General features: G+C 51.3%; 1 protein-coding gene across 1 annotated transcript; it reads left to right on the forward strand.

Moving 5' to 3' along the window:
- The first annotated feature begins 1,396 nt into the window (after nt 1–1,396).
- NR2E1 (nuclear receptor subfamily 2 group E member 1) lies at nt 1,397–22,018 on the forward strand. The gene is made up of 9 exons (XM_025444574.3): nt 1,397–1,531; nt 6,221–6,366; nt 9,771–9,858; nt 11,365–11,600; nt 12,960–13,106; nt 15,276–15,372; nt 15,760–15,909; nt 16,167–16,272; nt 20,454–22,018. Exons 1-9 carry the CDS (start codon nt 1,507–1,509, stop codon nt 20,614–20,616), a joined length of 1,158 nt encoding a protein of 385 aa, XP_025300359.1. The 5' UTR covers nt 1,397–1,506; the 3' UTR covers nt 20,617–22,018.
- The last annotated feature ends 262 nt before the right edge of the window (nt 22,019–22,280 follow it).

The raw sequence follows: 22,280 nt of genomic DNA on the forward strand, positions 1-22,280 counted from the left end.
GAGCCAGCGAAGCCTCCTGGGGGTGGGGTGGGGGGGCTGCAGGAGGGAAAGTTGCGCCCTCCAGCCGCCTCCAGTGTAGATAATGAGGGCGACAGGAGCTTCGCGGAGCTCCGGCTGGGCTTGGCTTTGGGGGAGCGGCCGGCGCCCTCCCCGCAGCTGGTGCCCAGGTGGACCCCGCGAAGGCCGCAGGAGCGGAGCCTCCAGCAGACCCCATCCCAGGCCCCAAGTCCGCACGCGGCGTGCTCAGCCACAACTTTCCGTAGATAGTTGCAAAATGAATAATTACTCACCTCGGACCAGATCCAAGTTTTACCCAACAGAAGGGGGCACGGGCCCAAGAATGAACCAACTCACATGGCCATATCCGGTGCGCACAATCACACACAAACACACAGCCACCCAGTTTCTTCCTCGAATCTGTCTGGCGCTCTGGAGAGAAGGGGGGGGGGGCAGCGTTTGGAGAATGCTCCGTCTCCCCTCCCCTTCCCCCTTTGCCATGAAATATAATAATTCATTTTTATTACGGGAGCCGCACGGTCCTCACCATCACGCACGCACAGAGCCCCACTCCCCTGTTCACACTCTAACTCGTCAGCTCCGACAGCGCCTGCATTTTCTTTGGGAGCCGCTTGGAGGTTCATTAATATCATTAGCATTTAACCCCCTCCCTCTTCCCATCCCCTCCCCGCACATGGCTGACGTCAGACCCCGCCAGGAGTTGGGGGAAAAGCTAAGTGGGCCAGGGACGCCCTATTCCCCTCCCCGCGGCTGCCTGTCAGAGCGCTTCTGGAGATATTACAGGGGACCCAGCCCGCAGCGACAAGCACAAAGTCACGGGGTAATGAACTTCGGGGACCCCTGGCCGCTCCGCGCGCGGCTCTCCCCGCACCCCGGGACCCGGCCGCGCGCTCGCTCGGGAGACCTGCGGGCAATCTAGGCCCCCTCGGCTCTGGGCTGGGCGGCGCGGAGGAGCGCGTCCGCCGGAGCCTGCGCGGCTGTTCGCCTTCCTTCCTTGCAAGAGCAGCGGTCTGTCGGGGTCTGGCCGCGCTCCGCAAGCCTAACGGAGGAGGAGAAATTGAAGACCGAGACCGGAATGGGGAAGGAAGGGGGTTCGGTCCGGTTTGCTCCGTAGGAAGACCGTTGTCGTGTCACCATCCCTGTCCTTCACTCTTCCCCTCTCGCTGTCCTCACCCTTCTTCCTCGATCCGCCCGCCTGTCCGTCTCTCCGTTTGTCTGTCCATGCGTGTGTCCGTACCAAGCAACATCCCCAGCAGCTGCGGTTTTGCAAGAGCCGGGAAGAAACTTGAGGATGCTTGAATTCCCACTGTGGAACGAATTCTGAGCGCCCGGGGAGCAGCGCGGCGCGCAACCGACACCCACCTGTCCGGCCCGGGAGCCTGCAGGCTGGAGGGCGGCTGGAGAGCGGCGGCGCCCGGCGGCGAGGCGGGCGCTGCCGGCCGGGACTCGGGCAGCGCCCACCAGCCGCTCCGCCCCGGGACAGCCAGCATGAGCAAGCCGGCCGGATCAACAAGTGGGTACCCTGGGGGCCGCCGCGGGGCTCAGGAGCGCAGCCCGGGGAGGGCGGGAGGGGAGGCCGGGGCGGTCCTGCAGCTCCGAGCCCGGGAAAGGGGAGTCCGGCGGCGGGTGCGCGTTGGCCCAGCTCCTTGCAGCCCGCGAGTCGGGATGCTTCGTGCAGAGGGAAGAAGAATTTCGTTAACCTCCGGATTGCTTGATTGCCCAGCCACCCCCCCTACCCCACCCCACCCCAGCCCACCCCAGCCCACCCCGCCTTGGTAGGGTGGGAAGGTTGAGACCCCTGCAGCCCACCGGGCCCCCGAGTTGCCTCGGCCGGGCCGCCAGGTGCGGGGAGCGGGGGGCGCGACGGGGGCGGGAACTAGGCCGCAGCTCCAGGCGGCAGCACAATAACACGCTCGCTCAAAACTCCGAGCTCCAGCGCGCAAAAGCAACTCTGCGCAAAGCGGATTTGAATGGAATGCTTTGCACCCCGTTTCTAGCTATTTCAAATAATCCTGCAAACTGGGAAGCCGAAACAATTTAAAAGTCACATTTTCCTTAATCCTAAATCCGCGTAGGTCATAACTGGGGAATTTAAAGTATGGCGAACCGCTCCAGCAAAGAGGGGACCAAATCCCTAATCCCAAGGATTTTTCGAGCGGGAGCTCGGCAGAGGCAGGAGTGTGCGGCCTGTTCCCTTCGCGGGCTTCTCTCCTTCCTCAAACTTGCCTCGCTGGTGGCTCCCGTTCGGGGTTCAGGATGCCGAGCCCCGGCGGATCCCTAACCGCCCCTGGACGCCACAGTGCGGGCCTGAGCCGTGTGCGCGCGGGCATCTCCGGCCGAGCCTGCCCAACCTGAGCGCGGAGGCCCGAGCCGCCGTGGGGCGGGCGTTGTCGCAGGGCTCGGATCTCCCCGGGGCATTTCAGTTCCCGCCTTCCGGTGGCCTGGAGCTGCCTTTCCGGGGCCCGAGGCTGGGGGGTGGCCCCTGTCGCAGTCCCCACACCCCGGGGTCCTCTCGCCTCCCTTGTTACCGTGGCCCATAGCATTTAGGGTGCTCCTTGCTTTCCTCCGACCCCCCCTCCCCTCCCTGGCCCTCATTGTCCTGAGTCTTTGAAAGTTGGGAGATTCCCAGATACTTCTGAGGACCCATGATGATCAAGTCCCACTCAAGTGGGAAGCAATTCACGTTGTCCGTTGGCTTTGGTTTGGGTGGTACCATTTTTGAAATTCAAGTAAAGTGATCATGAACAAAAAAACTGAGAGAGAGAGAGAGAAGGAGAAATGGTAAAACTAGGGCAGAGGGAAGAGAGAAGGAAAAACTTTGCCGCCGCCCCAATGGGAGCCGACCCTTGCGGAGGCCTGGTGTTTTCAGTTAGCCTCGGGCCTACCCCGGGCCTTGCGGCTGGGGGGTCTCTGGGCAGCGAGGTGGGCTCGCTTTTTTGTGACCCGCGTTCTGGGGTGTGAGGTCCTTGCAGGAGGCGCAGAAGGAAACCTTTTCTGCTGCATTCTGAGCCTCTGTTGGAAAAACCAGAGCCCGCGGGCTTGGGCAGGCCTCCTGGCGGCCTCGCCCTGTGACAGGCCTTCCCTAGAAGTCAGGAGCCTCGGGCTGGTTGGCCCACTTGGGGTGCTGAGTCGCGGGGGTCGGTGTGGGGTCAGGGGGAGCTTGAGAGGAGGCCTCGGGTTAGAGGGAAGGGCTGGGCGCTAAGCTGGGGTCCCTGGGGGCCGCCCCAGCTGCGGTGGACTGGGACTCCGGGTGGCAGGGGGATGGGGGAGGCTGAGTGACTCGCTGGGGGGACTTGGGAGCTCTCCAGCTTCCCAAGAGCCCGAGTTGGGCCTGGGAAGCCCGGGGCCCGCCGCGGGGTCGGCCTCCGCTGTTGAAGTTGCCGGGGCCGCAGCAAGGCCGCCCCGCCCGCGGCGCCGGGGCCTCCCGGCCGTCCCCAGACAGGTGGCGGCAGCCGGGCCCCGAGACTGCGGCCCTCGGGCCCCGGGCGGCGAGGAGGTCGGCGCGCAGCGGGCGAGGTCAGGACCGGGCCGGGCCGCGAGGTCTGCAGCCCCCGCCTCGCTGGGTTTCGCACAGCTGGAGGGCAGAGCGGTGTCACCCGGGAGCCCCGCCTGGGTGGTAACGAGACCCCGGCCAGTCACCCCTGCAGCCCAGACTAACTTCTTTCAACAGCCTCTGATGGTAATTACAGTAATCGAAGCTGCCATATATCTTTAGGCAATTATGACACACAAAAAGCCCCGAGGGGACCCCCTGGCGAGGGAAGTTAAGAACGGTTTTCCAGCCTCAGGAAACTCCCGCCCGCCTCACGTCGGAGCTCGCTCGGTTTGCTAAATGAGAGGAGCTTTGCAACGGGGTCAACCAGCTTGTCTCGTGACCCCAAGTCACCTTAACGTGGCTGGGTGGCGGAGGCCGAGGCGCACACCCGCTCGGGCCGGAATTGCGGCGTCTCCCTCCTGTGCCCCGCCCGGGCCGGCCGGCCTCTGAGCTGCCCCGGGGCCCAGCTCGGAGCGCTGCGCCCAGGCCAGTCGCGGGGTGACTGCGGAGCCCCCCGCGCCCCCCACCGCCGCGGAGGGGTCACTCGCGCGCCCTGGTCCTCCCTGCACCCCGGGGGGTTCTGCAGGGATGTGGTGCGCCCCCGTGCTCCTGTCTGGATGGGAAGGGGAGGGGAGAGCCACCCCCGCGGCGCCTCCTGCGCGCTCCTCTTGGCACCATCGAAAGTGCCCCCCGGGCAGAGGACAGCTGGGGCGACAGGACTGCCGAACCCCAAACCCGGACCCCAGCTCTGCCAGAGGGCGCGTGTCGTGCTGGGAAGGATGGTTGCAAAAGAAGGGAACCAAGTTGACTGTCGCCCGGGATGCAGCAGGGCTGGGCCCCGCGGCTGCGCGGCTGAGGGTTCCCAGGGGTGCAGAGCCAGGCCCCGGGGGTGAGGCCCAGCCCCGCTGCGGCTTCGCCCGGCTCCCTCCAGCCGCTTCCTCCCCCACCCCCAGCACAACCTCTCCTCCCACCCTTCGCGGAAAGGGGCGCAGAGGCGGTGGTCGCCGCGCCTCGCGCCTCCCCCACCGGCCTTTGTCGCCGTCTGAATTCCCATGCTACTCTTTTTGACGGGTCACTGGTGGCTCTATAGGCAGGTGCTACGGCGGGGTTGTAATTACCCCGGCCGAGCTTGGTCGTTACGGGACCCCCACCCCCACCCTGGCCTCTGGGCTCTCCCGCTCCCCCCTCCTCCCTGGCCCCCAGCAGCTCTCCAGGGCCTTGCTCAGGGATTCGCGCCCTCCCAGGACGCCTCGGGATCCGCCACCAGTTTCCACTCCTGAGACCTGGTGGGGGGGTGGGGGGCCTCCACGTGGCAACCTCGCCTCCTCAGTCCCCCCCCCAGGCCCGGGGTTGGGACTCCCTTCCCCGCACCCCAGCCTGAGCGCTGGGGGAGCAACTGTCCAGTTTCACCGAGGCCGAGGCCTGCAGGCCGGACTCTGAGGCCTTGGGTGGAGGAGCCACAGGGAAAAATGTCATGTAAAGAAGTTAATTATGACCGTCACCCTATCATCAAAGTGTTGACACTTCAGCACTTGGTTTGCCAGAGGACAGATTTCTAAGTCCCTCCGCATCCCTTGAGGCTTGTTGGACTCTTGAACCTGAGAAAATAGTTGCCTCCCTCCCGAATTTGGGAATACTATCCTCTCCCTGACGTTCCCCCAAGGTCTGCAGCCACTCCGGCCTTGGGGTGGGGGGGGGGTCCCAAGGAAAGTTCTCCTAAGCCAGGCGACAGTCGAGGCCAGCTGGGGTGGAGGACAGTCTAGAGACACCAGCTAGATCCTTGAAAATATCAGCCTCCCACAGTGGAGGAAACGCAGACAGGAGGGGATCCACCCGGGACCTAGTGAGAGGAGGTAGGTCTCCGAGGCCGAACTTGGGGAGTGGAGGGAGAAGGGGGTGGCCTTGCCGGGGCCAACCTGCCGAGGCACCGAGCACGCATCACTCCCTCATTTGCTCAGCCCGGTGCTAGTTACTTTTGGGGGGAACATGTGTGTTGTGTTGTGTGTGTGTGTGTGTGTGTTTTCCTAAAAGAAATAATTTCTCCAAAGCGATCCACTAAGCATTTTTTAAAATAGGTAAAGCGAAAGTTGGGCAATTACCACTACCCTTATTATCATTAATAATCCTAGTATTAGCATTACAATAATAATCCTAATAATAACAAGCGCCCGGCAGCTCAGAGAAAACTCGATTGCCTTCCAGCTGCCATCCCCGGTTCCAGCCGTGTTTGTTTTTCTTCTTTCCCCTTTTACATTTCAAGTTTGTCTCCTCGCGCGCTAACAACTTTCTCTGTTAAATGCGAGAGCGGGGGAGGGAGGCGGCCCAACTTTCCCGGAGCAGAAAGGCAGCGGCGGGCCGCGCGGCCCCGGCCTGCTGTAATCTTTTATTCCAAAATGGGTCTCGGCGATTAGAAGAGACCCAAATACATGTAGCGGTGCATGAATAATGCTCATTGTAGGAAACTGACACTTGCTCAAGGAAAAAAAGTTTGGCTATAAAATCACTTCATTATTTGCTTTTACCGCAGCTTCGGTGCTAATCCCTTCAGAGGTCAGATTGCTTAGCATCTCTCTCCCGCTCCCCTCGCCTCCCTCTTCTCCGCCCTCCTCTCCCTCTCGTCCCTTCCCACCCCCCCACCCCCCTTGCCTGTCTTTCCTGCGATTTCAGGCCGTATCTTAGATATCCCCTGTAAAGTGTGTGGCGACCGCAGCTCGGGGAAACACTACGGGGTGTACGCCTGCGACGGCTGCTCGGGGTTTTTCAAACGGAGCATCCGGAGGAATCGGACGTATGTCTGCAAATCTGGAAACCAGGTACCTCGGCCGGGGCTGTGCGCCCGGCTCCCCTCTGCTGCCTCCCCCTCCTTTGTTCGTGCCCAGGCCTCCTCCCAGGTTCCAAGCTGCGGAGGGAGGACCCAGCCCTGACCTCTCCCTTCCTCTCCCCTCCTTCCCGCCTCGACTCTCAGAGGCCCTTTTGCTGGGGACAGGGGAGGAAGAGGTAAGGGGAGATACCAGAGTCTGCGGAGGGGAGGGGGGCATAGCTGAAATCTGGGCTCCTCCCTGCGCACGCACACCCACTCCGCTTTTGGTAACCTTCTCACAGACTTGGACACTCACAATGGCCCACACCCAGTGGCCTTAAAGCCAGCTCAGGGGACCTAAGGAACTTTAGAACCTAAACCACCCGGGAACCCTGGAGAAAAGGCTCTATTATGTCGCCTGCGCTCTAACCCTCCATTCCTAGCAGCACCCCAAGCTCGATGCCCTGACCACTGCCTGCCACGGCCGAAGTAAAAGGCCCAAGGTATCCCAGGCAAGGTTGTCACCTGAGGTGAGCGTGACGATTTGGAACACGGAGGACTTTCAACTTTGCAGAAGCAGGACTGCTCTGGGACTGGGCAGTGGTGCTTTAGCACCCATGTGACTCTAGCTAGCCCTGGTCAGGAGAGGGGAGAGTGGCAAGAAGAGAAGACTCTCGAGGAAGGGGTCTCTGAGGTCCTCTCCAAGGTTCTCATAGGTTCCCTTTCTCTGTTTAGAAGATGTGCCTGGTTGGTTGTGTTTTGGTCTTGAGAAGGCATAACTGTCTCAAAGAGACAAGGGAGTTAGAGCGTGGGCTGAGAGTGAGCCAAAGCTTCCAGAAAGAACAAGTAGGACCCTCGACTCAGTTTCCAGCTCAGCGGTAGGCTCATTTTAGGGAGATCAGCCTTTTGGTCCCACGCTGCCTTCTCCGCAGCCTGGCACACAGACCCTCAGCACAGAAGCCACCACCTTGACTTCCAAGAAGACCCTGGAGGGTGTATTAGTCAGAAGTCATCCTTTGGTAACCAAAATGGTAACACATCTTCACTAATTAATATTTATATATGATATATGAATATATATACATACACATTGTCTGTAGCTAGCAAATTACTTTTTCTAAAACAATGTCTGCTCACATCCATTTCTAATAGATTTGAATTTGAATTATCAACAAAAGTTAGAAGATACTTACATTTGGATAAGTTATTTTGAACTCCAGCCCTGGTATCTGTTTAATCGGGTACACAGCTCTGTATCAGTTTCTAGCTCACCACATGGACACAGCACGTTATAACATGCAGGACTGTCTCCCTGTAGCCCCACAGGAATGGGGAATTACTGTGGGTCGTCAGATTTGAGCAGGCTTCCACTTAAATTACCTTTTAATTTTATGCAATGCACAGAATTGGGGAATCAAAATCTCAGATGTTATGCTTGATATTTTCAAAGGGGTTGGCTATCAATTCGAACATATTGATGTCAGTCCAAGTCCTTGTAAAGGACTGATAATAGACTCATCAGGCTTGGTGTCCTCTCCTTGCAGAGAGAATAAATGGGCTGAGCTCAAGCACTCATCTTTCTCTCAAGCTTCAGATATTTATATACATATGATCTGATTTGAAGACACTCCTAAGAACAAATGAAGGCTTCCATTTTGCATTAGCTTGTTTATCAGAATACTAGGAAGATAACACTTGAGGAGAAAAATACGATTGCATTTAATAACAAGTTCTTTAAACCTCTTTACGTTGAGCTATTACACTGGCCAGCAAAGATGCCCTGAAGAATTCACTTAAAAAGCAAAAATTATTTCCTTTACCTCTTTTGTTTAAAGGTTAGGTAAGGAATATTCCAATTTATTATTAACAAGAATGAGAACATGGTTGCAGCCCCGGTGACTCAGCGGTTTAGTGCCCGCTTTCAGCCCAGGGCCTGATCCTGGAGACCCGGGATCGAGTCCCACATCGGGCTCCTTGCATGGGGCCTGCTTGGCCTGCTTCTCTCTCTCTCTGTCCCTCATGAGTAAATAAATAAAATCTTAAAAAAAAAAAGAATGAGAACATATAGAAATTGTTATGAATCTCTGCCCTGCCTTTGTTCTAAATACCTCAGCATATTTTAAATCAGAAGGTGGGATCTCATTAAATAAAGTGTATTCAGGTGTATAATTTTTTTGCCAAGGGCTACTTCAGAAAATGTGCCTACCCCAAATTCACGGTTTACGAACTTTATAGATTATAAAGGAAAATAAAAATACATTTATTTTATTCTCTTTCTTCCCACAGCACATGTAACAGTCGCAAATCCTATAAACCCAGGAGAGCACCAAACTTCTCACATACTTTTGATATATAAAATGCACATATAGATATGACTCTTTATGTAGCTATGTATATGTTCCCTCAGTAATAACACCTAACACTGAATAAATTCCATAAGAAAGTTCCTCTGTAAATCTCCTCTTCTGATAGCCAATATTTTTCCAGAAAATTGCATTAGTTAAAATATTTTTTCTCGTGCATCTCAAATAAATATTTCTAAGGCAGTAATTAGCTTTTTTCCCCCAATTATCATGCCACTGTTCTCAGTCCATATGATCATTTTGTCACACCGCCCATCACATTATCACCCTGCCTGTGTCCTATTTACACAGTGGGCATTTCTAGATTTTGCGAAGGCCTTGGGCTCTTCCCTTCCCATCCTCACCTCTCGTAGGCCTTGCTCTGCTAACTAACCACTGGGGCTTCTGCCACACTTTCCAGGAACGGCTGTTTCCATTAATTCTGGGCTGAGGCCAGCCCTTTAAGACAACTTTGACATGCTGATTATAAGGATGGCTTCAAGTACAAAGGCAAGAGTCAGGAGACAGGAGAGCGAAGAATAAAGGGAAGATATTTATCTGACAGATAAATGCCCCCAAAGTGACAGAAAGAAGTAGACTCAAGACCTGAAGGAGGGAGGAAGAATGAGCGGGAGGGGGGCGCGGTGGGGCTCGGCGGGGGCCTGCATCCTGCGGGGCCTGGTCGCTGTCTTCGGTCCTGAAAGTCTGGCCCCCGCGCTCCAGCCCTCCGAGCCCCCGGCGGCTCCGCTGCAGCTTCCCCTCCCAGCGCCGCAGCCCCGGGCAGACCAGGTGCTTTGACCCTCCACCTGCTTGGCCAAGGACTTGGCTTCCTCGGCCCACTTTCCCAGGGCCAGGGGCTGTTCTCTTTGAAGTAGCCCCGGGCATCCCGGCCCTCTCTCTACCTGGCCCTGCTCGTGCCCAAGGCCTTCGAGCTTCTCCTCAGACCCAGGCTTGCAGCTCTGGGATGGGTGACGGGGTCCATTCCGCCTCCACGTTTCCCCACCCCTCCACCCCCCTCCCATCCGGCGCCGTCTAGAAGCCCTGGGGGCCGCTGACCGCCTACGCTCTGTTCCAGGGAGGCTGCCCCGTGGACAAGACGCACAGAAACCAGTGCAGGGCGTGTCGGCTGAAGAAGTGTTTGGAAGTCAACATGAACAAAGACGGTAATCAGCACAGCTTTTTATTTCTCTAATGTTGGTTGACTACTAAGTAAATTATATGTACAGAAAATACATGGCGCTCCAATGCATGTAAATCATCTCCGCAGCAGTTGTTTCCAGATGCTGGGAATTGGCCTCGGACTTTCAGTCATACCCTTCCATCTCTCTGCATGAACTCCCCCCCCACCTCCCATTGAACTCCCTAGGTATGGCCCGAGCCCACATAGGAAACTTGCGCCCCACAACCACCCCCACCCCAGACAGCGTTCGGGACCCCGCTCTGCTGGGCACACACGTGCAGTTTTCCGCCCCCGCTTCACGTCCTAATACCTCTTCTCGCCTCTCCTTGCAGCTTGTGGCCACCTCTAAGCCCGTTAACCTTCCGCAGGACCTCCCTGCCTTGATAGTCTCCGAGGGTGGAGATTGTGGGGACGAGGGGACTGTGTGGACGAGGGAGGGCAGAGACACAAGCCCGCCGGAATTTCCAGGCGGTCGGTGTTGGCTAATTCACCAAGATCCCCAAATCAGGAAAGCCATTGTGGCGATCTGGCCTTTTTCTCTCGGTTCCACAAAAAGAGGCTGGAGAGGCAGGGTGACGCCTGTGGGTGCCTCAGACACCCCCATATTCAGAAAGCTCTTAAACACACGCAGCAAGAACTGGGGCATCAGACGCTTCTCGGGCGAGAGCGCAGTCCAAGTGCGGGCCGGTGGCGGCCTGGGGCGGGGGGTCAAGGCCGGGGAGAGGCGTGGGGCCTCAGGACAGGATGCTCGGAGGGTGTGCCTTGGCGACGGGCCGGGCCGGGTGGCAGCTCCAGGAGGCACAGCGCCCACTGGGGAGACTCCTTCCTCGGCGGCGCAGGAAGCAGGAGGGAACGTCCAACCTGTTGAACTTGTGTATTGACAAGTTGTCAAGCTCCGCGAGCGGAAGATTGCCCTGAATTAATTTGTTTGTTTAAACTGTTGGCGGTAATTGTCACATCTCCCCTGCCTTCTTCCAGCACACTCCAAGACGAGCTCTCCCTCGTTGCATCCCCCCGCGTGTCCCAGCCCAGGGCCCTTTCTCCCCAGGAGAAAGGAGGCCAATCGCCTTTTCGGTGGGGGTGGAGGTGGGGGGGTCGTTGGCTGAGCGGGGAAGGTCTGTGCCCGCCTGGGCGCAGTGCTCCCTCTCCCCTTTGTCGGGGACAAGGGTACCTAAGTTGTCCCCCCAGAGGGTCTCGGGTTTCCCTGCAACCTCCCCTGGGTGGGGAAGAGCCCCTGACAGCCAGCGCACCTAGTCTTGCTGGAGGCTTGGCTATTATCGGGGCACTTGGGGTCGGGCTCCCCACGAAGAGCCCATCTGGAGTGGGGGGCGGCCTCGCCGCAACCCCTGTCCCTCGCTGCCTGCACCTCCCCAGTGACCCTGCCTGCCCAGACGTGGCGTTTGGCCTGGGAGCTCGGGAGCTCGGCAGTGGCCAAGGGTGGTGGAGCCTCCCTGATCGCGGGCATTCGTCCATCTGTCTGTCTCTGCAGCCGTGCAGCACGAGCGGGGCCCTCGGACGTCCACCATTCGCAAGCAGGTGGCCCTCTACTTCCGTGGACACAAGGAGGAGAACGGGGCGGCGGCGCACTTCCCCTCCGCAGCGCTGCCCGCGCCCGCCTTCTTCACCGCAGTCACGCAGCTGGAGCCCCACGGCTTGGAGCTGGCCGCCGTGTCCGCCACCCCGGAGCGGCAGACTCTCGTGAGCCTGGCTCAGCCCACGCCCAAGGTCTGTGTCCTTGCAGGCCCCAGAGGAGTCTGCTGGCTAGCGGAGGGCGGGGTGGGAGGCACCCATGTCTTCTGAGCTGGGATGGGGTCACCCTAAAGACAGAGAGAACTTGCATGGTCCTGGGTTGGGCTCTGCAGAGAGCTGTTGGCCCCGGGCTGCACTCTGCCCTGTTAAGCCAGAAGGGTTCAAATTTTAGTGTGTGCTACAGTCGCTCTCTGAGCTGGCTACAAATGTGGACCCCTTGGCCCAGTCCCCCAAAGAGTCCCTTTGCACAGGTTTGAGGTGGGGTCCAGGAACCCACATCTTTAAAAAAAAAAAAAAAAAAAAAAAAAAAAAAAGCCCTGGTGTGAAGTCCTGGCTGAACAGAGAGGCATCCTAGGGATTTCTGCAGACCAGAAGAGCCCTTTTGTTTTTAGGAAAAAGGAGTTGGCTACCGCTGGCAGAGAAGAGTCCCCGTGGTGTTGCAGGTCTCAGGGATCTGTCTTCTTGGGCAAGGCTGTGGGTCCCTAATTCAACCCACAACACGTGGAGCTCACCCTGTTAGGACAATTTGAGGAAGCCGCCTCGTCTTCCACTTCCCCTGCACTCCCTCCTGAGATGCATGTATTTATACCAGGATTGAGTCTCTACTTAGCAGGGCCACAGCCTGAACCACTTCAAAAGGCTGCCACCTAGGGACTACCTTCCAAGCTTCCAGCTGGTACCTACCCAAAGCACCCACTCCAGGCCGCGAAGGGGAGGGCCAGCTGCAGCCCCAAACTGCAGGGAAGCCAAACACCTGGGCACACGCACAAGCACAATATTTAATATTGCTTTCTTACCCTTGATGTGTATAATAAGCTTGGGAAAGTAGTGTTATGAATATGTTGTCAGTTATGAATGGGAATGCTCTGTGAATGATTAAGATGTCTAATTGAAATATTTCCATAATATACTAATCCTTTCTAAAAATACTCATATGCATATTTGTGTTTGGGATGCCTATTAATTTATACTTTTTTCACATCTATTTTTATTTACACAAATGCAAGCAGCTCTTGTCTAAATTGGGAGACAGGCCTGGCACTTGGCTCAGTCGGAGGAAAATTTGCTGCAGGGGATAGAAAAGCCAGATGCCCCTCTGGAAGGAACAGGCCCCCAAAGACTGGAAATGGGCCTTTCCCAATGGTTATTATTTCTCAAATTCTATACATATAGATGTTTGTTTTTTTTTGTCTACCAACTGGCAACTGCATGTTTAAGCAGAACATCCAGATGCCTATCTCCTTCCCTATTCTAATTGGAAAATTAAAAGGTTGGCTCTTCTTGCAAAGCAGTGGTTTCCTCACTCCCTGGTGTTTCTCTTTCTTCCCCGCTCAGTACCCCCATGAAGTGAATGGGACCCCAATGTATCTGTATGAAGTGGCCACAGAGTCAGTGTGTGAATCGGCTGCCAGGCTTCTGTTTATGAGCATCAAGTGGGCTAAGAGTGTACCGGCTTTCTCCACGCTATCTTTGCAGGACCAGGTATGACCGAGAGGGCGCTGAACTCTTGGGGCAGGGGGCTGGGGAAAACCCACCCACAGTGGTTAACCTTATCACACTGGAAGTGACCTGGATAAATCAAGAAGGCCAGGCACCTGTTCTTAACAGCAATGAGGAAACAATTTTAATTAGCTTCCTACTATGGGTTCAAAATAATCTGGCTATGGAATCCTTACTAAGAAATATAATTATGTTATTTCAGGAAAGTTGGATCCAGTCTATGAAAAACAAATATACAAGAACACTATCTCTCTCTTTCTCTTTTTAGTTTAGTTGAAACATCAAATGTAATCACACATTTAAAAAAAATCCTAATATTTAAAATTTCTAATAAAACAGTATTTCTTAAGAATATTGGACCTGAAACAGATGATGAGGTATTCACCTGTAAGATTTTCAGAGCAAGTCTCATTATTTTATGTTCACAGCTTTATGTTTTCCATTGTGATACTCACAGCCTTAGGCACTAATTGATCAGCATGTAAGGTTATAGGGTGCACTGCACACTTCCTGCAGGACCAGGATCTCCCTTGATACTTTTAGAGATTTTGTAAACAAATGGGCATTGTGCATACTTCTGTGGTTGTAAATGACATTCAGAGGGAGAAAAATTATATGCTGCTAAAAATTACATCGTGCCAAAAGCCAGAAATTTTGTTGTTAGAAATATGAGAAACAGCCTCTGCTAGAATTTTTCTAATCTTAAGGGAAAGAGAGAAACTGAATGTTCGTAACCGTTGGCTATTACCGGTACATTCATGGAAATTAATGACAAATTTCTCAAAAGGCTAATAAGTAGTTTTGAAAGCAAGTGGTTTTTCTTTAATTCATTTTATACCTAATTAAAGCATAATGGTGCCCTTTAATATGAAGTATGTTTCTTACAGAGAGACCCAGCAATGTGCTCAAAACATTTAATCGTCTAGCATGGGATGGTCTTTTTTTCCATAGCCGGGACTTTCAGACATGGTCAGAATTAGATATCAGTTTAACCTTGCATTTTTAAAGTATTATTTTCTGTACCTAATGCAATAAACCTAAAAATAAAGCATTTTCAAAATTAAACCTTTTGGTCTGATTGTGATTTTGGTTACAAGCCTTCACAATTCAGCTCTTAGCTCCCGAAAGGAAATCCCTTCACATAAATCATCCAGAATTGGCTGGTTTTTGAGAGATTTTCCAAAAACAGATTTTTTTTTTTTCCAAAATAGTTAGGTTCTGTCTTTGACCAGGTTCTCTGATTGTCTCTAATCATTTGTTCTCTGTGTGTGTGTGTGTGTGTGTGTGTGTATGTGCACGTGCACACACACACATGGGTACGTACACTGGCTACTTTCTCTGAGCACAGGTATTTGTATACTCTTTAATACAAACAAAATTTACTTACTATCTGCCACTTAGCCCTTCGGTGGAAACCCTTCAACAACAAGCAAACTGCAATGAAGTGGAATCCAGTATATTAATTTGGAAAAGGAGCCAGATTTTCATTTTAAAATATTCAGTAGCACATTTTATTAGAATAAAAATGACAAGCACCTTGATGCTGTCCACTTATGAGTCTCAGAAAAATCAGGCAGTGAGATGAGGTAAACTCAGCACAACCCGATTAACATAATTACACCCTGATTTCCCTGCATGCCTCTTGGGAATTAGTGATCTCTCTCTCTCTCTCTCTCTCTCTCTCTCTCTCTCTCTTTCTCTCTCTCCCCCCCCCAGCCCAGCCCCCCAACCCTCTAGGAAGATGGGGGCCCCCCCCCGATCTGCACTCTCAGTCTATAATCCTCAACCCTGATAATATCAGCATTTTATATGAAAGGGCTCTGCCTGCTAAGCTGCTGGTGGCGTTTCGTAGAGCCTGGGTCTCTGGAGAAGTTTCTAGGTGGTCGGGGAATGAATAGCTGCAAGGACAAGAAGGGTAAACCCTTTACCAGAGGAAGCAAAGTTTGGGGAATTGGGATGGAGATGCTCAGATGCTTATCTATAAGCACCTTCTCAGAAATGAAAATATGGAAAATAAAGGAAAGCTGGAATATTCAGAGGAAAGATAGGCATTTAAAACACTTTTTAAAATAATGGAAATTTACATATTGAAATTGTTTATAAATTTATAAATTACACACTATATTATATTATACATCTATTGTATGACAGCTGATGCTTTTGGAAGATGCTTGGAGAGAACTGTTTGTTCTAGGAATAGCACAATGGGCCATTCCGGTTGATGCTAACACTCTACTGGCTGTATCTGGTAAGAATTGCACAATTTAATGACTTTGTTGTAGAAATTACCATAAAAATACATTACTGAAAAAAGAACAACATGTAAAGAATAACAAATTCCTGCTGAACAATAGAGTATACCTGTCATTTATAAATCTATATTTAAATGCAAATAATGTTGTTTTGTTGTATTCATGACTGCTTGCATTGTTATTTAAATGCAAATTACTGTGTTTGTTATCATCCAAGAGAAGATTTTATATTAACTTTCATACAATATAGCCAGTTTACATGGAATCAGATATCTTAGAGTGACAATTGAATAGATATTGATATGCAGAATTCTGTCAAAAATCAATATTAAATCACGAAAATGCCTTCATATTAGAGCATTTATTCCATATTTCTATTCTAGGCATGAACGGTGACAACACAGATTCCCAGAAGCTGAACAAGATCATATCTGAAATACAAGCTTTACAAGAGGTGGTGGCTCGGTTCAGACAACTCCGGTTAGATGCTACCGAATTTGCCTGTCTAAAATGCATCGTCACTTTCAAAGCTGGTAAGCCGATGCAAACCCAGTCTCTTCTACCTCCCCAGGTTTGCCACCTGGCTAATTCAGCCACCTCAGAGTCCAGACTGATGATTGCAAAAAAAGAGGTGATGGTTTTTAAGGGAGCTGATACTCTTGGGCTGGCCCCATTTTCCATGGTGGCGGCCCTACTTGTTCTCCTGCTGGGCCATTCGATTCCAGAGAGGTGCTTTCCCATCTGCATTGCATGTGCTGCTCATCATAGTTTCCCCCATCTTTGCTTCTAGTTCCTACACACAGTGGTTCTGAACTGAGAAGTTTCCGGAATGCTGCTGCCATCGCAGCCCTGCAAGACGAGGCCCAGCTAACCCTCAACAGCTACATCCATACCAGGTGACTCTTGTTTGCCTTGACCGTGTACTTAAGGAAATTGCTTCCATTGTGAATGTGTGAGCAAGCAGTAATCAGCCAGTTCAAACACTGTGGCTAATTATCCTGTTGCCCGCCAGTTAATATACTCTGTGTCCTCACCTATCTCGCAGGGTGGGTGGGAGGAGCAGATCAGATGTGATTATCAAAGTGAAAGCACTGCCAGACCCCTTATGGCTATCCTGGCGAAAAAAAAAATTGATCCATCAAAACATTTGAACGCATTTGTGTGAAAGGACCTCAGTATGGGCAAGAAAAAAAATGAAGGCCAAGGAGTTATGATATATTACTTAATATATCATGGTCATGTCATCCCAGAGAGGCCCCATCTTTAGCCCCATCAGACTGCTGTTTGCCTTGGGGGACTGGTATCTGTTGAGTTATCTTGAGTCAGGCAAGTTATCCATCAGGCAACTCTGGGCAAGCAGAGCCCAGTGGCAGAGGCTGTTCTTGGGTAGTTCTAGAAACTCTCAGCCATTGGGGCTCCAGCAGTGCTCCTCCTGGCCCACCAATGGACATGTCTACCAAGAGGTATAGACTGACTTTCTTTCTTTCTTTCTTTCTTTCTTTCTTTCTTTCTTTCTTTCTTCTTTCTTTTTTTTTCTCTTTCTTTCTTCCTTCCTTCTTTCTTTCTTTCTTTCTTTCTTTCTTTCTTTCTTTCTTTTTTTAAGATTGTATTTATTTGAGACAGAGAACACAGCAGGGGGAGCAGCAAAGGGAGAGGGAGAAGCAGGCTCCCCACCAAGCAGGGAGCACAACATGGGGCTCCATCCCAGGACTCTGGGATCATGATCTGAGCTGATGGCAGATGTTTCACCAACTGAGCCATTTTCAGGTGAAAAAAAGCAAGGCTTTTAAAGAGTAGTGGAACGCTGCTAGCTTCCTAGGTTAGGATTGCAGTGGATCTGAGGTTAGAATAGAGTTGTTTATTATTATTGATTCTTAGGTTGACCTTGAAAGGAAGTCCATGGAAGCCTGTCTCCATCATTTCAACATCACCCGCAGACTCTGTGCTGGGAGTAATTAAATTGAGTGGGTAGAGGCAGTTAATGCCTTCCTCACCTAAGGGGTGGGATACCCCTTCACTGGGGGTGATACCACTTCTGCTACGAATCTGCTTATTTCTTTAACAAATCCTCTTTTGAAAACTAATGAATGAAACCGTTTCCTGTCTGTGGAATATCACTGAAACTATGTTGAGTGATAGCGCACGTGTACGTGTCTTTCAAATTAAAGTGCTATGGCTTTAAAATTTTAAACCCATGTTAAATTTCAGAATGTATAGTAAGCTCTTCATATTTGTTCAAAATTATAAAATGGAGCAGTATATACTTTGGGCACTCCCTCACCCCCCCCCCCACTAAAAATTAACTTGTATATCATGACTAACCTTGGACATTTAGAATCATTGAGGTATGAAGAACATCACACTGAGAAGATTATGATACCCACTTATTGATTCAGTCAAGCCTTGCTGAGTACTCACTTCATGTGAGGCTCCCGGTAAACATTGTGGGACACCAGAAAGAGCGAGACACTCCCCCCTTATCATTGCGTGAAGTAGGCAGAAGTGTTCATTCAATTCATACCAGAGGACAGAGAAAAAGCAAAGTGGAAAGTGGGAGAGATGAATTCTAGGTGGCGAGGGAAAGTCAGGAAAGGCTGGGTAATGGAGGAGACAACCTGTGAGCCGATCCTTGAATGGCAGGACTGCAGGAGGGGAGAAGGATGGTGAGGAGAGCCAGGCAGGGGCTGGTAGAGGCACGATGGAGGTGCCAGAGTCCAGGAAGGGGAGCCTGATAGGGCCGAGCGAGCTTCTTCTAGGGTCACCTGAGAGAGTTAAACCACAGATTAACAAAAAGTCCATTTTAGGAAAATTGGCAAGTATACTACTTCTCCCCAAGCCTCGAAACAAGGCAATTATTCATTGAAGGAACACATTTGCTATTTCATGATATGAGCTATAGCTATAATTTAAATTTTTAGGGGGGGGAGAGGGGCACACAGAGGGGGGGAGAGAGAATCTCACGCAGACTCCACGCTCCATCCCATGACCCTGAGATTATGACCTGAGCTGAAACCAAGAGTCAGACACTCAACTGACTGAGCCACCCAGGCACCCCTATAAGTAATACCCATACCTGGAGTCGTACATAGGCCAAAACAGCCTATGCCTTATTTCTTAGCTCCTTCAAATCAGAGAACATTCTCCTCTATAGCACTTTCCTGTCTAGAAAAATAAAATGTGAAATTGAAATGAAAAGTCAATGAGCTAATACATTAATTGTTAAAATTGCAAACTCAGCTCTGTAGGCTACTTCTCTAATTGTCTAGGACATAAGGAAAAGGCGAGGGGGAATTGGCATTTCACACAAACTTTATGCTATAATTGAAGATCAAATATACAAATCTGCGACAGACACAAAACACTTATGCCTGAAAAGAAAACTTCCAGTTATTCATGCTAATGGATGAAATCAGGGACATAGATATTCTAAAAAATAATATTGCGTAGTTAGACTCTCTCTCTTTCTCTCTCTCACGCACACATACATTGTTATTGTTTCTAGGTAGTACAGTACTCCGCATGTAACAGACAATTAATTCGTGTTGACTAACCAGCCCCTTCCTAACTAGGAAATGAAAGAAGTGGGTGAGTAGGTGAGTGGATAATCCGCTTTGCAGAAAATCAAGAGTTAATGGTCTATGGATTCTCCTAAATCTATCCTTTTGAAAGTTACCATTTCCCACAGTGGTTCCTCACCATGGGAAACCTCCAGCATGTTGGATGAGTGCTGCACATATGGTGGAGGCTTGCTCGGCCTTGTGGCCATAGGGTTCTTGCTCCTTGGCCTGACCCTGGGAGGGGAAACAGAGCAGTTGGAGAGAGTAACGTAGAAGGGAGACGTGGTGTCTTGGGATTACATCTCAGTAAACACAGAAGACACAATCAGCAAGGAGGGCAAATGATGGGACTTAGCTATTTTTTAAATGCAGATGAGCTCCAGACCACATCGTTAAATAAGGTCTAGTGGTCCTTGTCAATGGGTGATAATGAAGCTGGGCAGTAGAAGAGCCCAGTGAGGTCCCCAGAGGCCCAGAAAGAGTGATCAGCCGAGTATCCAGTTGAAGAGAGGGACTCCTGGGTGCCCAAAGCTCAGAGACCGCCATGAGAGTTGCTCCCCTGGATTCTCTTTGCAGGGTGGTCAGTCAAGCTCAGTGTTCAGCTGCCTTACTCCTATGAAGGAACTGTTGATGGCTGTCGTTTCTAGCACCCTGTGGCCAGGGAGGGGTTAAACCTAGCTTGGTCACCAGTAGTTGTCCCTGGAGCTCAGTCCTCCAGGTGGCTTGTTGTCGTGGAGGGAGTCCTCCTTGTAGAATGTGTCGATACCTGATTCCAAACACCTGACTGGGGAAGCGTCGGGGCCGCAGTGAGGAAGTGGCTTACAGGCATCTAAAGGCAGCAGAAAAATTGAACTTGCACATCTGAGCACAGACGTATGTTGGACATCAAGAGAGGAAATTGTTAAGCAATTTCTCACATCTTTAATTATATGCCAATTTCATTGACATGAAAGTTGGATGGCACTACCACCCAACAGAACTTAGTCTTTAATTTGCAGGGTAATAAGGATAGAATTATTCTTGAGAGTGACTAAGTATAATGCCTGAATAATAATTTGGAGAACTGCTTAGAAAAGGAATGCATTTTTTCTGAGGGAACTAGGCTGATGAAGGTGCCTTGAAAATCAGAAAACGTGGTCATTCGCGCTACCTGTATTGTCACCAGTGGGGTTATTTCCTACCCTTTGGCGTATTATCATCTGACCTAGCTTAATACCAGGCTTCTCAAAATTATTATTATTATTTTTTCTCCAAACAAAGTGCAACCCCCTTGTTGGCTAACCCAGAGACAGTCCGCACGTGATCTTGGCAGCATCACGGATGCTCTGCATGCCCCCCCCCGCTGGTCAGCCTGTGGACCAAGGCCAGCAGCGCCCGGGGGGGGGGGGGGCCTCTGTGGCAGGGGGAGGCGGGGAGCAGAGACCTAGGCAGGACATTATGCGGAGGATGGGGCAAGCACGCAGCAGGAGTGTCCACGGGCCATGGATCTTACCTTGCTCTCCCGCCTTGTCCTCTTCCAGATATCCCACTCAACCCTGTCGCTTTGGAAAACTCCTGTTGCTTTTGCCAGCTTTACGTTCTATTAGTCCGTCAACCATAGAAGAAGTGTTCTTCAAAAAGACCATCGGCAACGTGCCAATTACAAGACTGCTCTCAGATATGTACAAATCCAGTGATATCTAAGCTCCGGAGTCCTCGCTTTGCAGGAGGGGACAGTATCTGATGAACTTCTACCCACGGAGAACAAGCCTCAACTAACAAACCCTTCAGGAAGCATAAATCTGGGAATGTGCAGCCTTTGGGGAGAAAAAAAAGAAAAGCCAATTGACACGACACCGTTCCAGTCGCTTTGACCCGCTGCCTCACCCGGGGTAGGGCAGCCCGGAAGGAAGGGAGGCGGCATGGGGCCACCTGGGCAGAGGGAACCCCCTGCTGCCCCGCCCGGGGAGGGGGGGCCCCGAATCGGGGGTCTCCGCAGGCCGTGCCACTCTGCCTCTTACCTTGGAAGACCGGGCTGGACTCTCGAAAGCTGAAGCATCGCTAGAACTTTCTTTTTCCCTTTTTAGCATATAAAGTTGGGTAACCAAATATAGCTCTGTGTATAACATCATACGGCAGCCTTCAGAACTATTTTATGTTGGAGAATTTATTTTAAAAAATAATGGTTAGGTTTTAAAATCAAAAGTTTTATCAAAAGTTTTTCTTCTATCGTAATACAACATGAAGTGGCCTTCAGAACTGAGTTAGCAAAAGGAAAGGTAGCTTATGCCGTGAGACTTGCTTTTTCTCTCTCTCTTTTCTTTGCCTTTCCTCTTTCTTTTGTTCTCCTTCTCCTTCTTCCCCTCCTCCTCCTCTTCCTCCTCCTTCTTCTCTTCAACACCACAGGCCAGGCAACCTGGTCAAAGGAATTGGTGGACGGAATTGAGATTCTCACCAGGACTTCAGGTTGGATAACATCTCAAAAATAGAAGAGCTTTACTGAAAGAACACAAGGTGAGGGAGGATGGATTAAAGAAAAAAAACAGCAAAACCAAATAAAAAAGTGGAGGTGAAGGATGAGGCACATCGCTGTCCCGTTAACCAAGTGCTGAAACCAAAGGCGCTGGGGGTCCAAACTCGTGTTTCAGCGAGTCACGCCAGAGTAAATGAACAGAGACATGATGCCCCAAGGAACCACAAGGAGATGAAGGCTAAAAGGTTTCTTGACTGATCCATTGCTAACGGCCTGAGACTCTTCAATGCCTTTCAGAAAACTGGTTTCTAGTAAAGCCTTGAATGCGCGCATGCACACACACACACACACAGCACGCACACACTCGCGCACACACACACCGTCCTACACTATAAGCTGCTCCTCTGGTATGAATCTATACTTATGGAAATGTAGAAACAAACATTTAAAAATAGCTGCTGTACTTTTCACATTTTTGATTTATTAGGTACTAGCACTGAGGAAAAATATTCAGCACTTGGACTATCATAGGATGAGTAAAACTTTTCTTGTACAAAGTGAATTAACTGATTTGTGAAGTTAAAAGGTTGTACTCATTGTATTTACAAAGAATAAAAATATATTGGATTTAAAGGAACGCTACCTGAGTTCTTAGCCCCCCCACCCCCGGCTGGCTCTCACCCCCCCAGATACAAGGCGGCGGCGCAGCTGCTGTCGAAACTGACGAGCAGAGCGCTCCAGCCTGAAGAACCGAACCACAAAGGCGATTTCCCTTTTTTTTTTTTACAGTGAATCCCATTTGTAAAATGAATAAAGAAATAAAACATAAGATTCCGTTCTCTGCAGCTCTCCAATGTAATTGCATCTGTTAGAAAAATTGCTGTGTGGAGAAGAA

The sequence above is a fragment of the Canis lupus genome, chromosome 12 (genome assembly GCF_003254725.2).
Source record: "Canis lupus dingo isolate Sandy chromosome 12, ASM325472v2, whole genome shotgun sequence".
In the NCBI taxonomy this organism is placed as follows: Eukaryota; Metazoa; Chordata; class Mammalia; order Carnivora; family Canidae; genus Canis; species Canis lupus.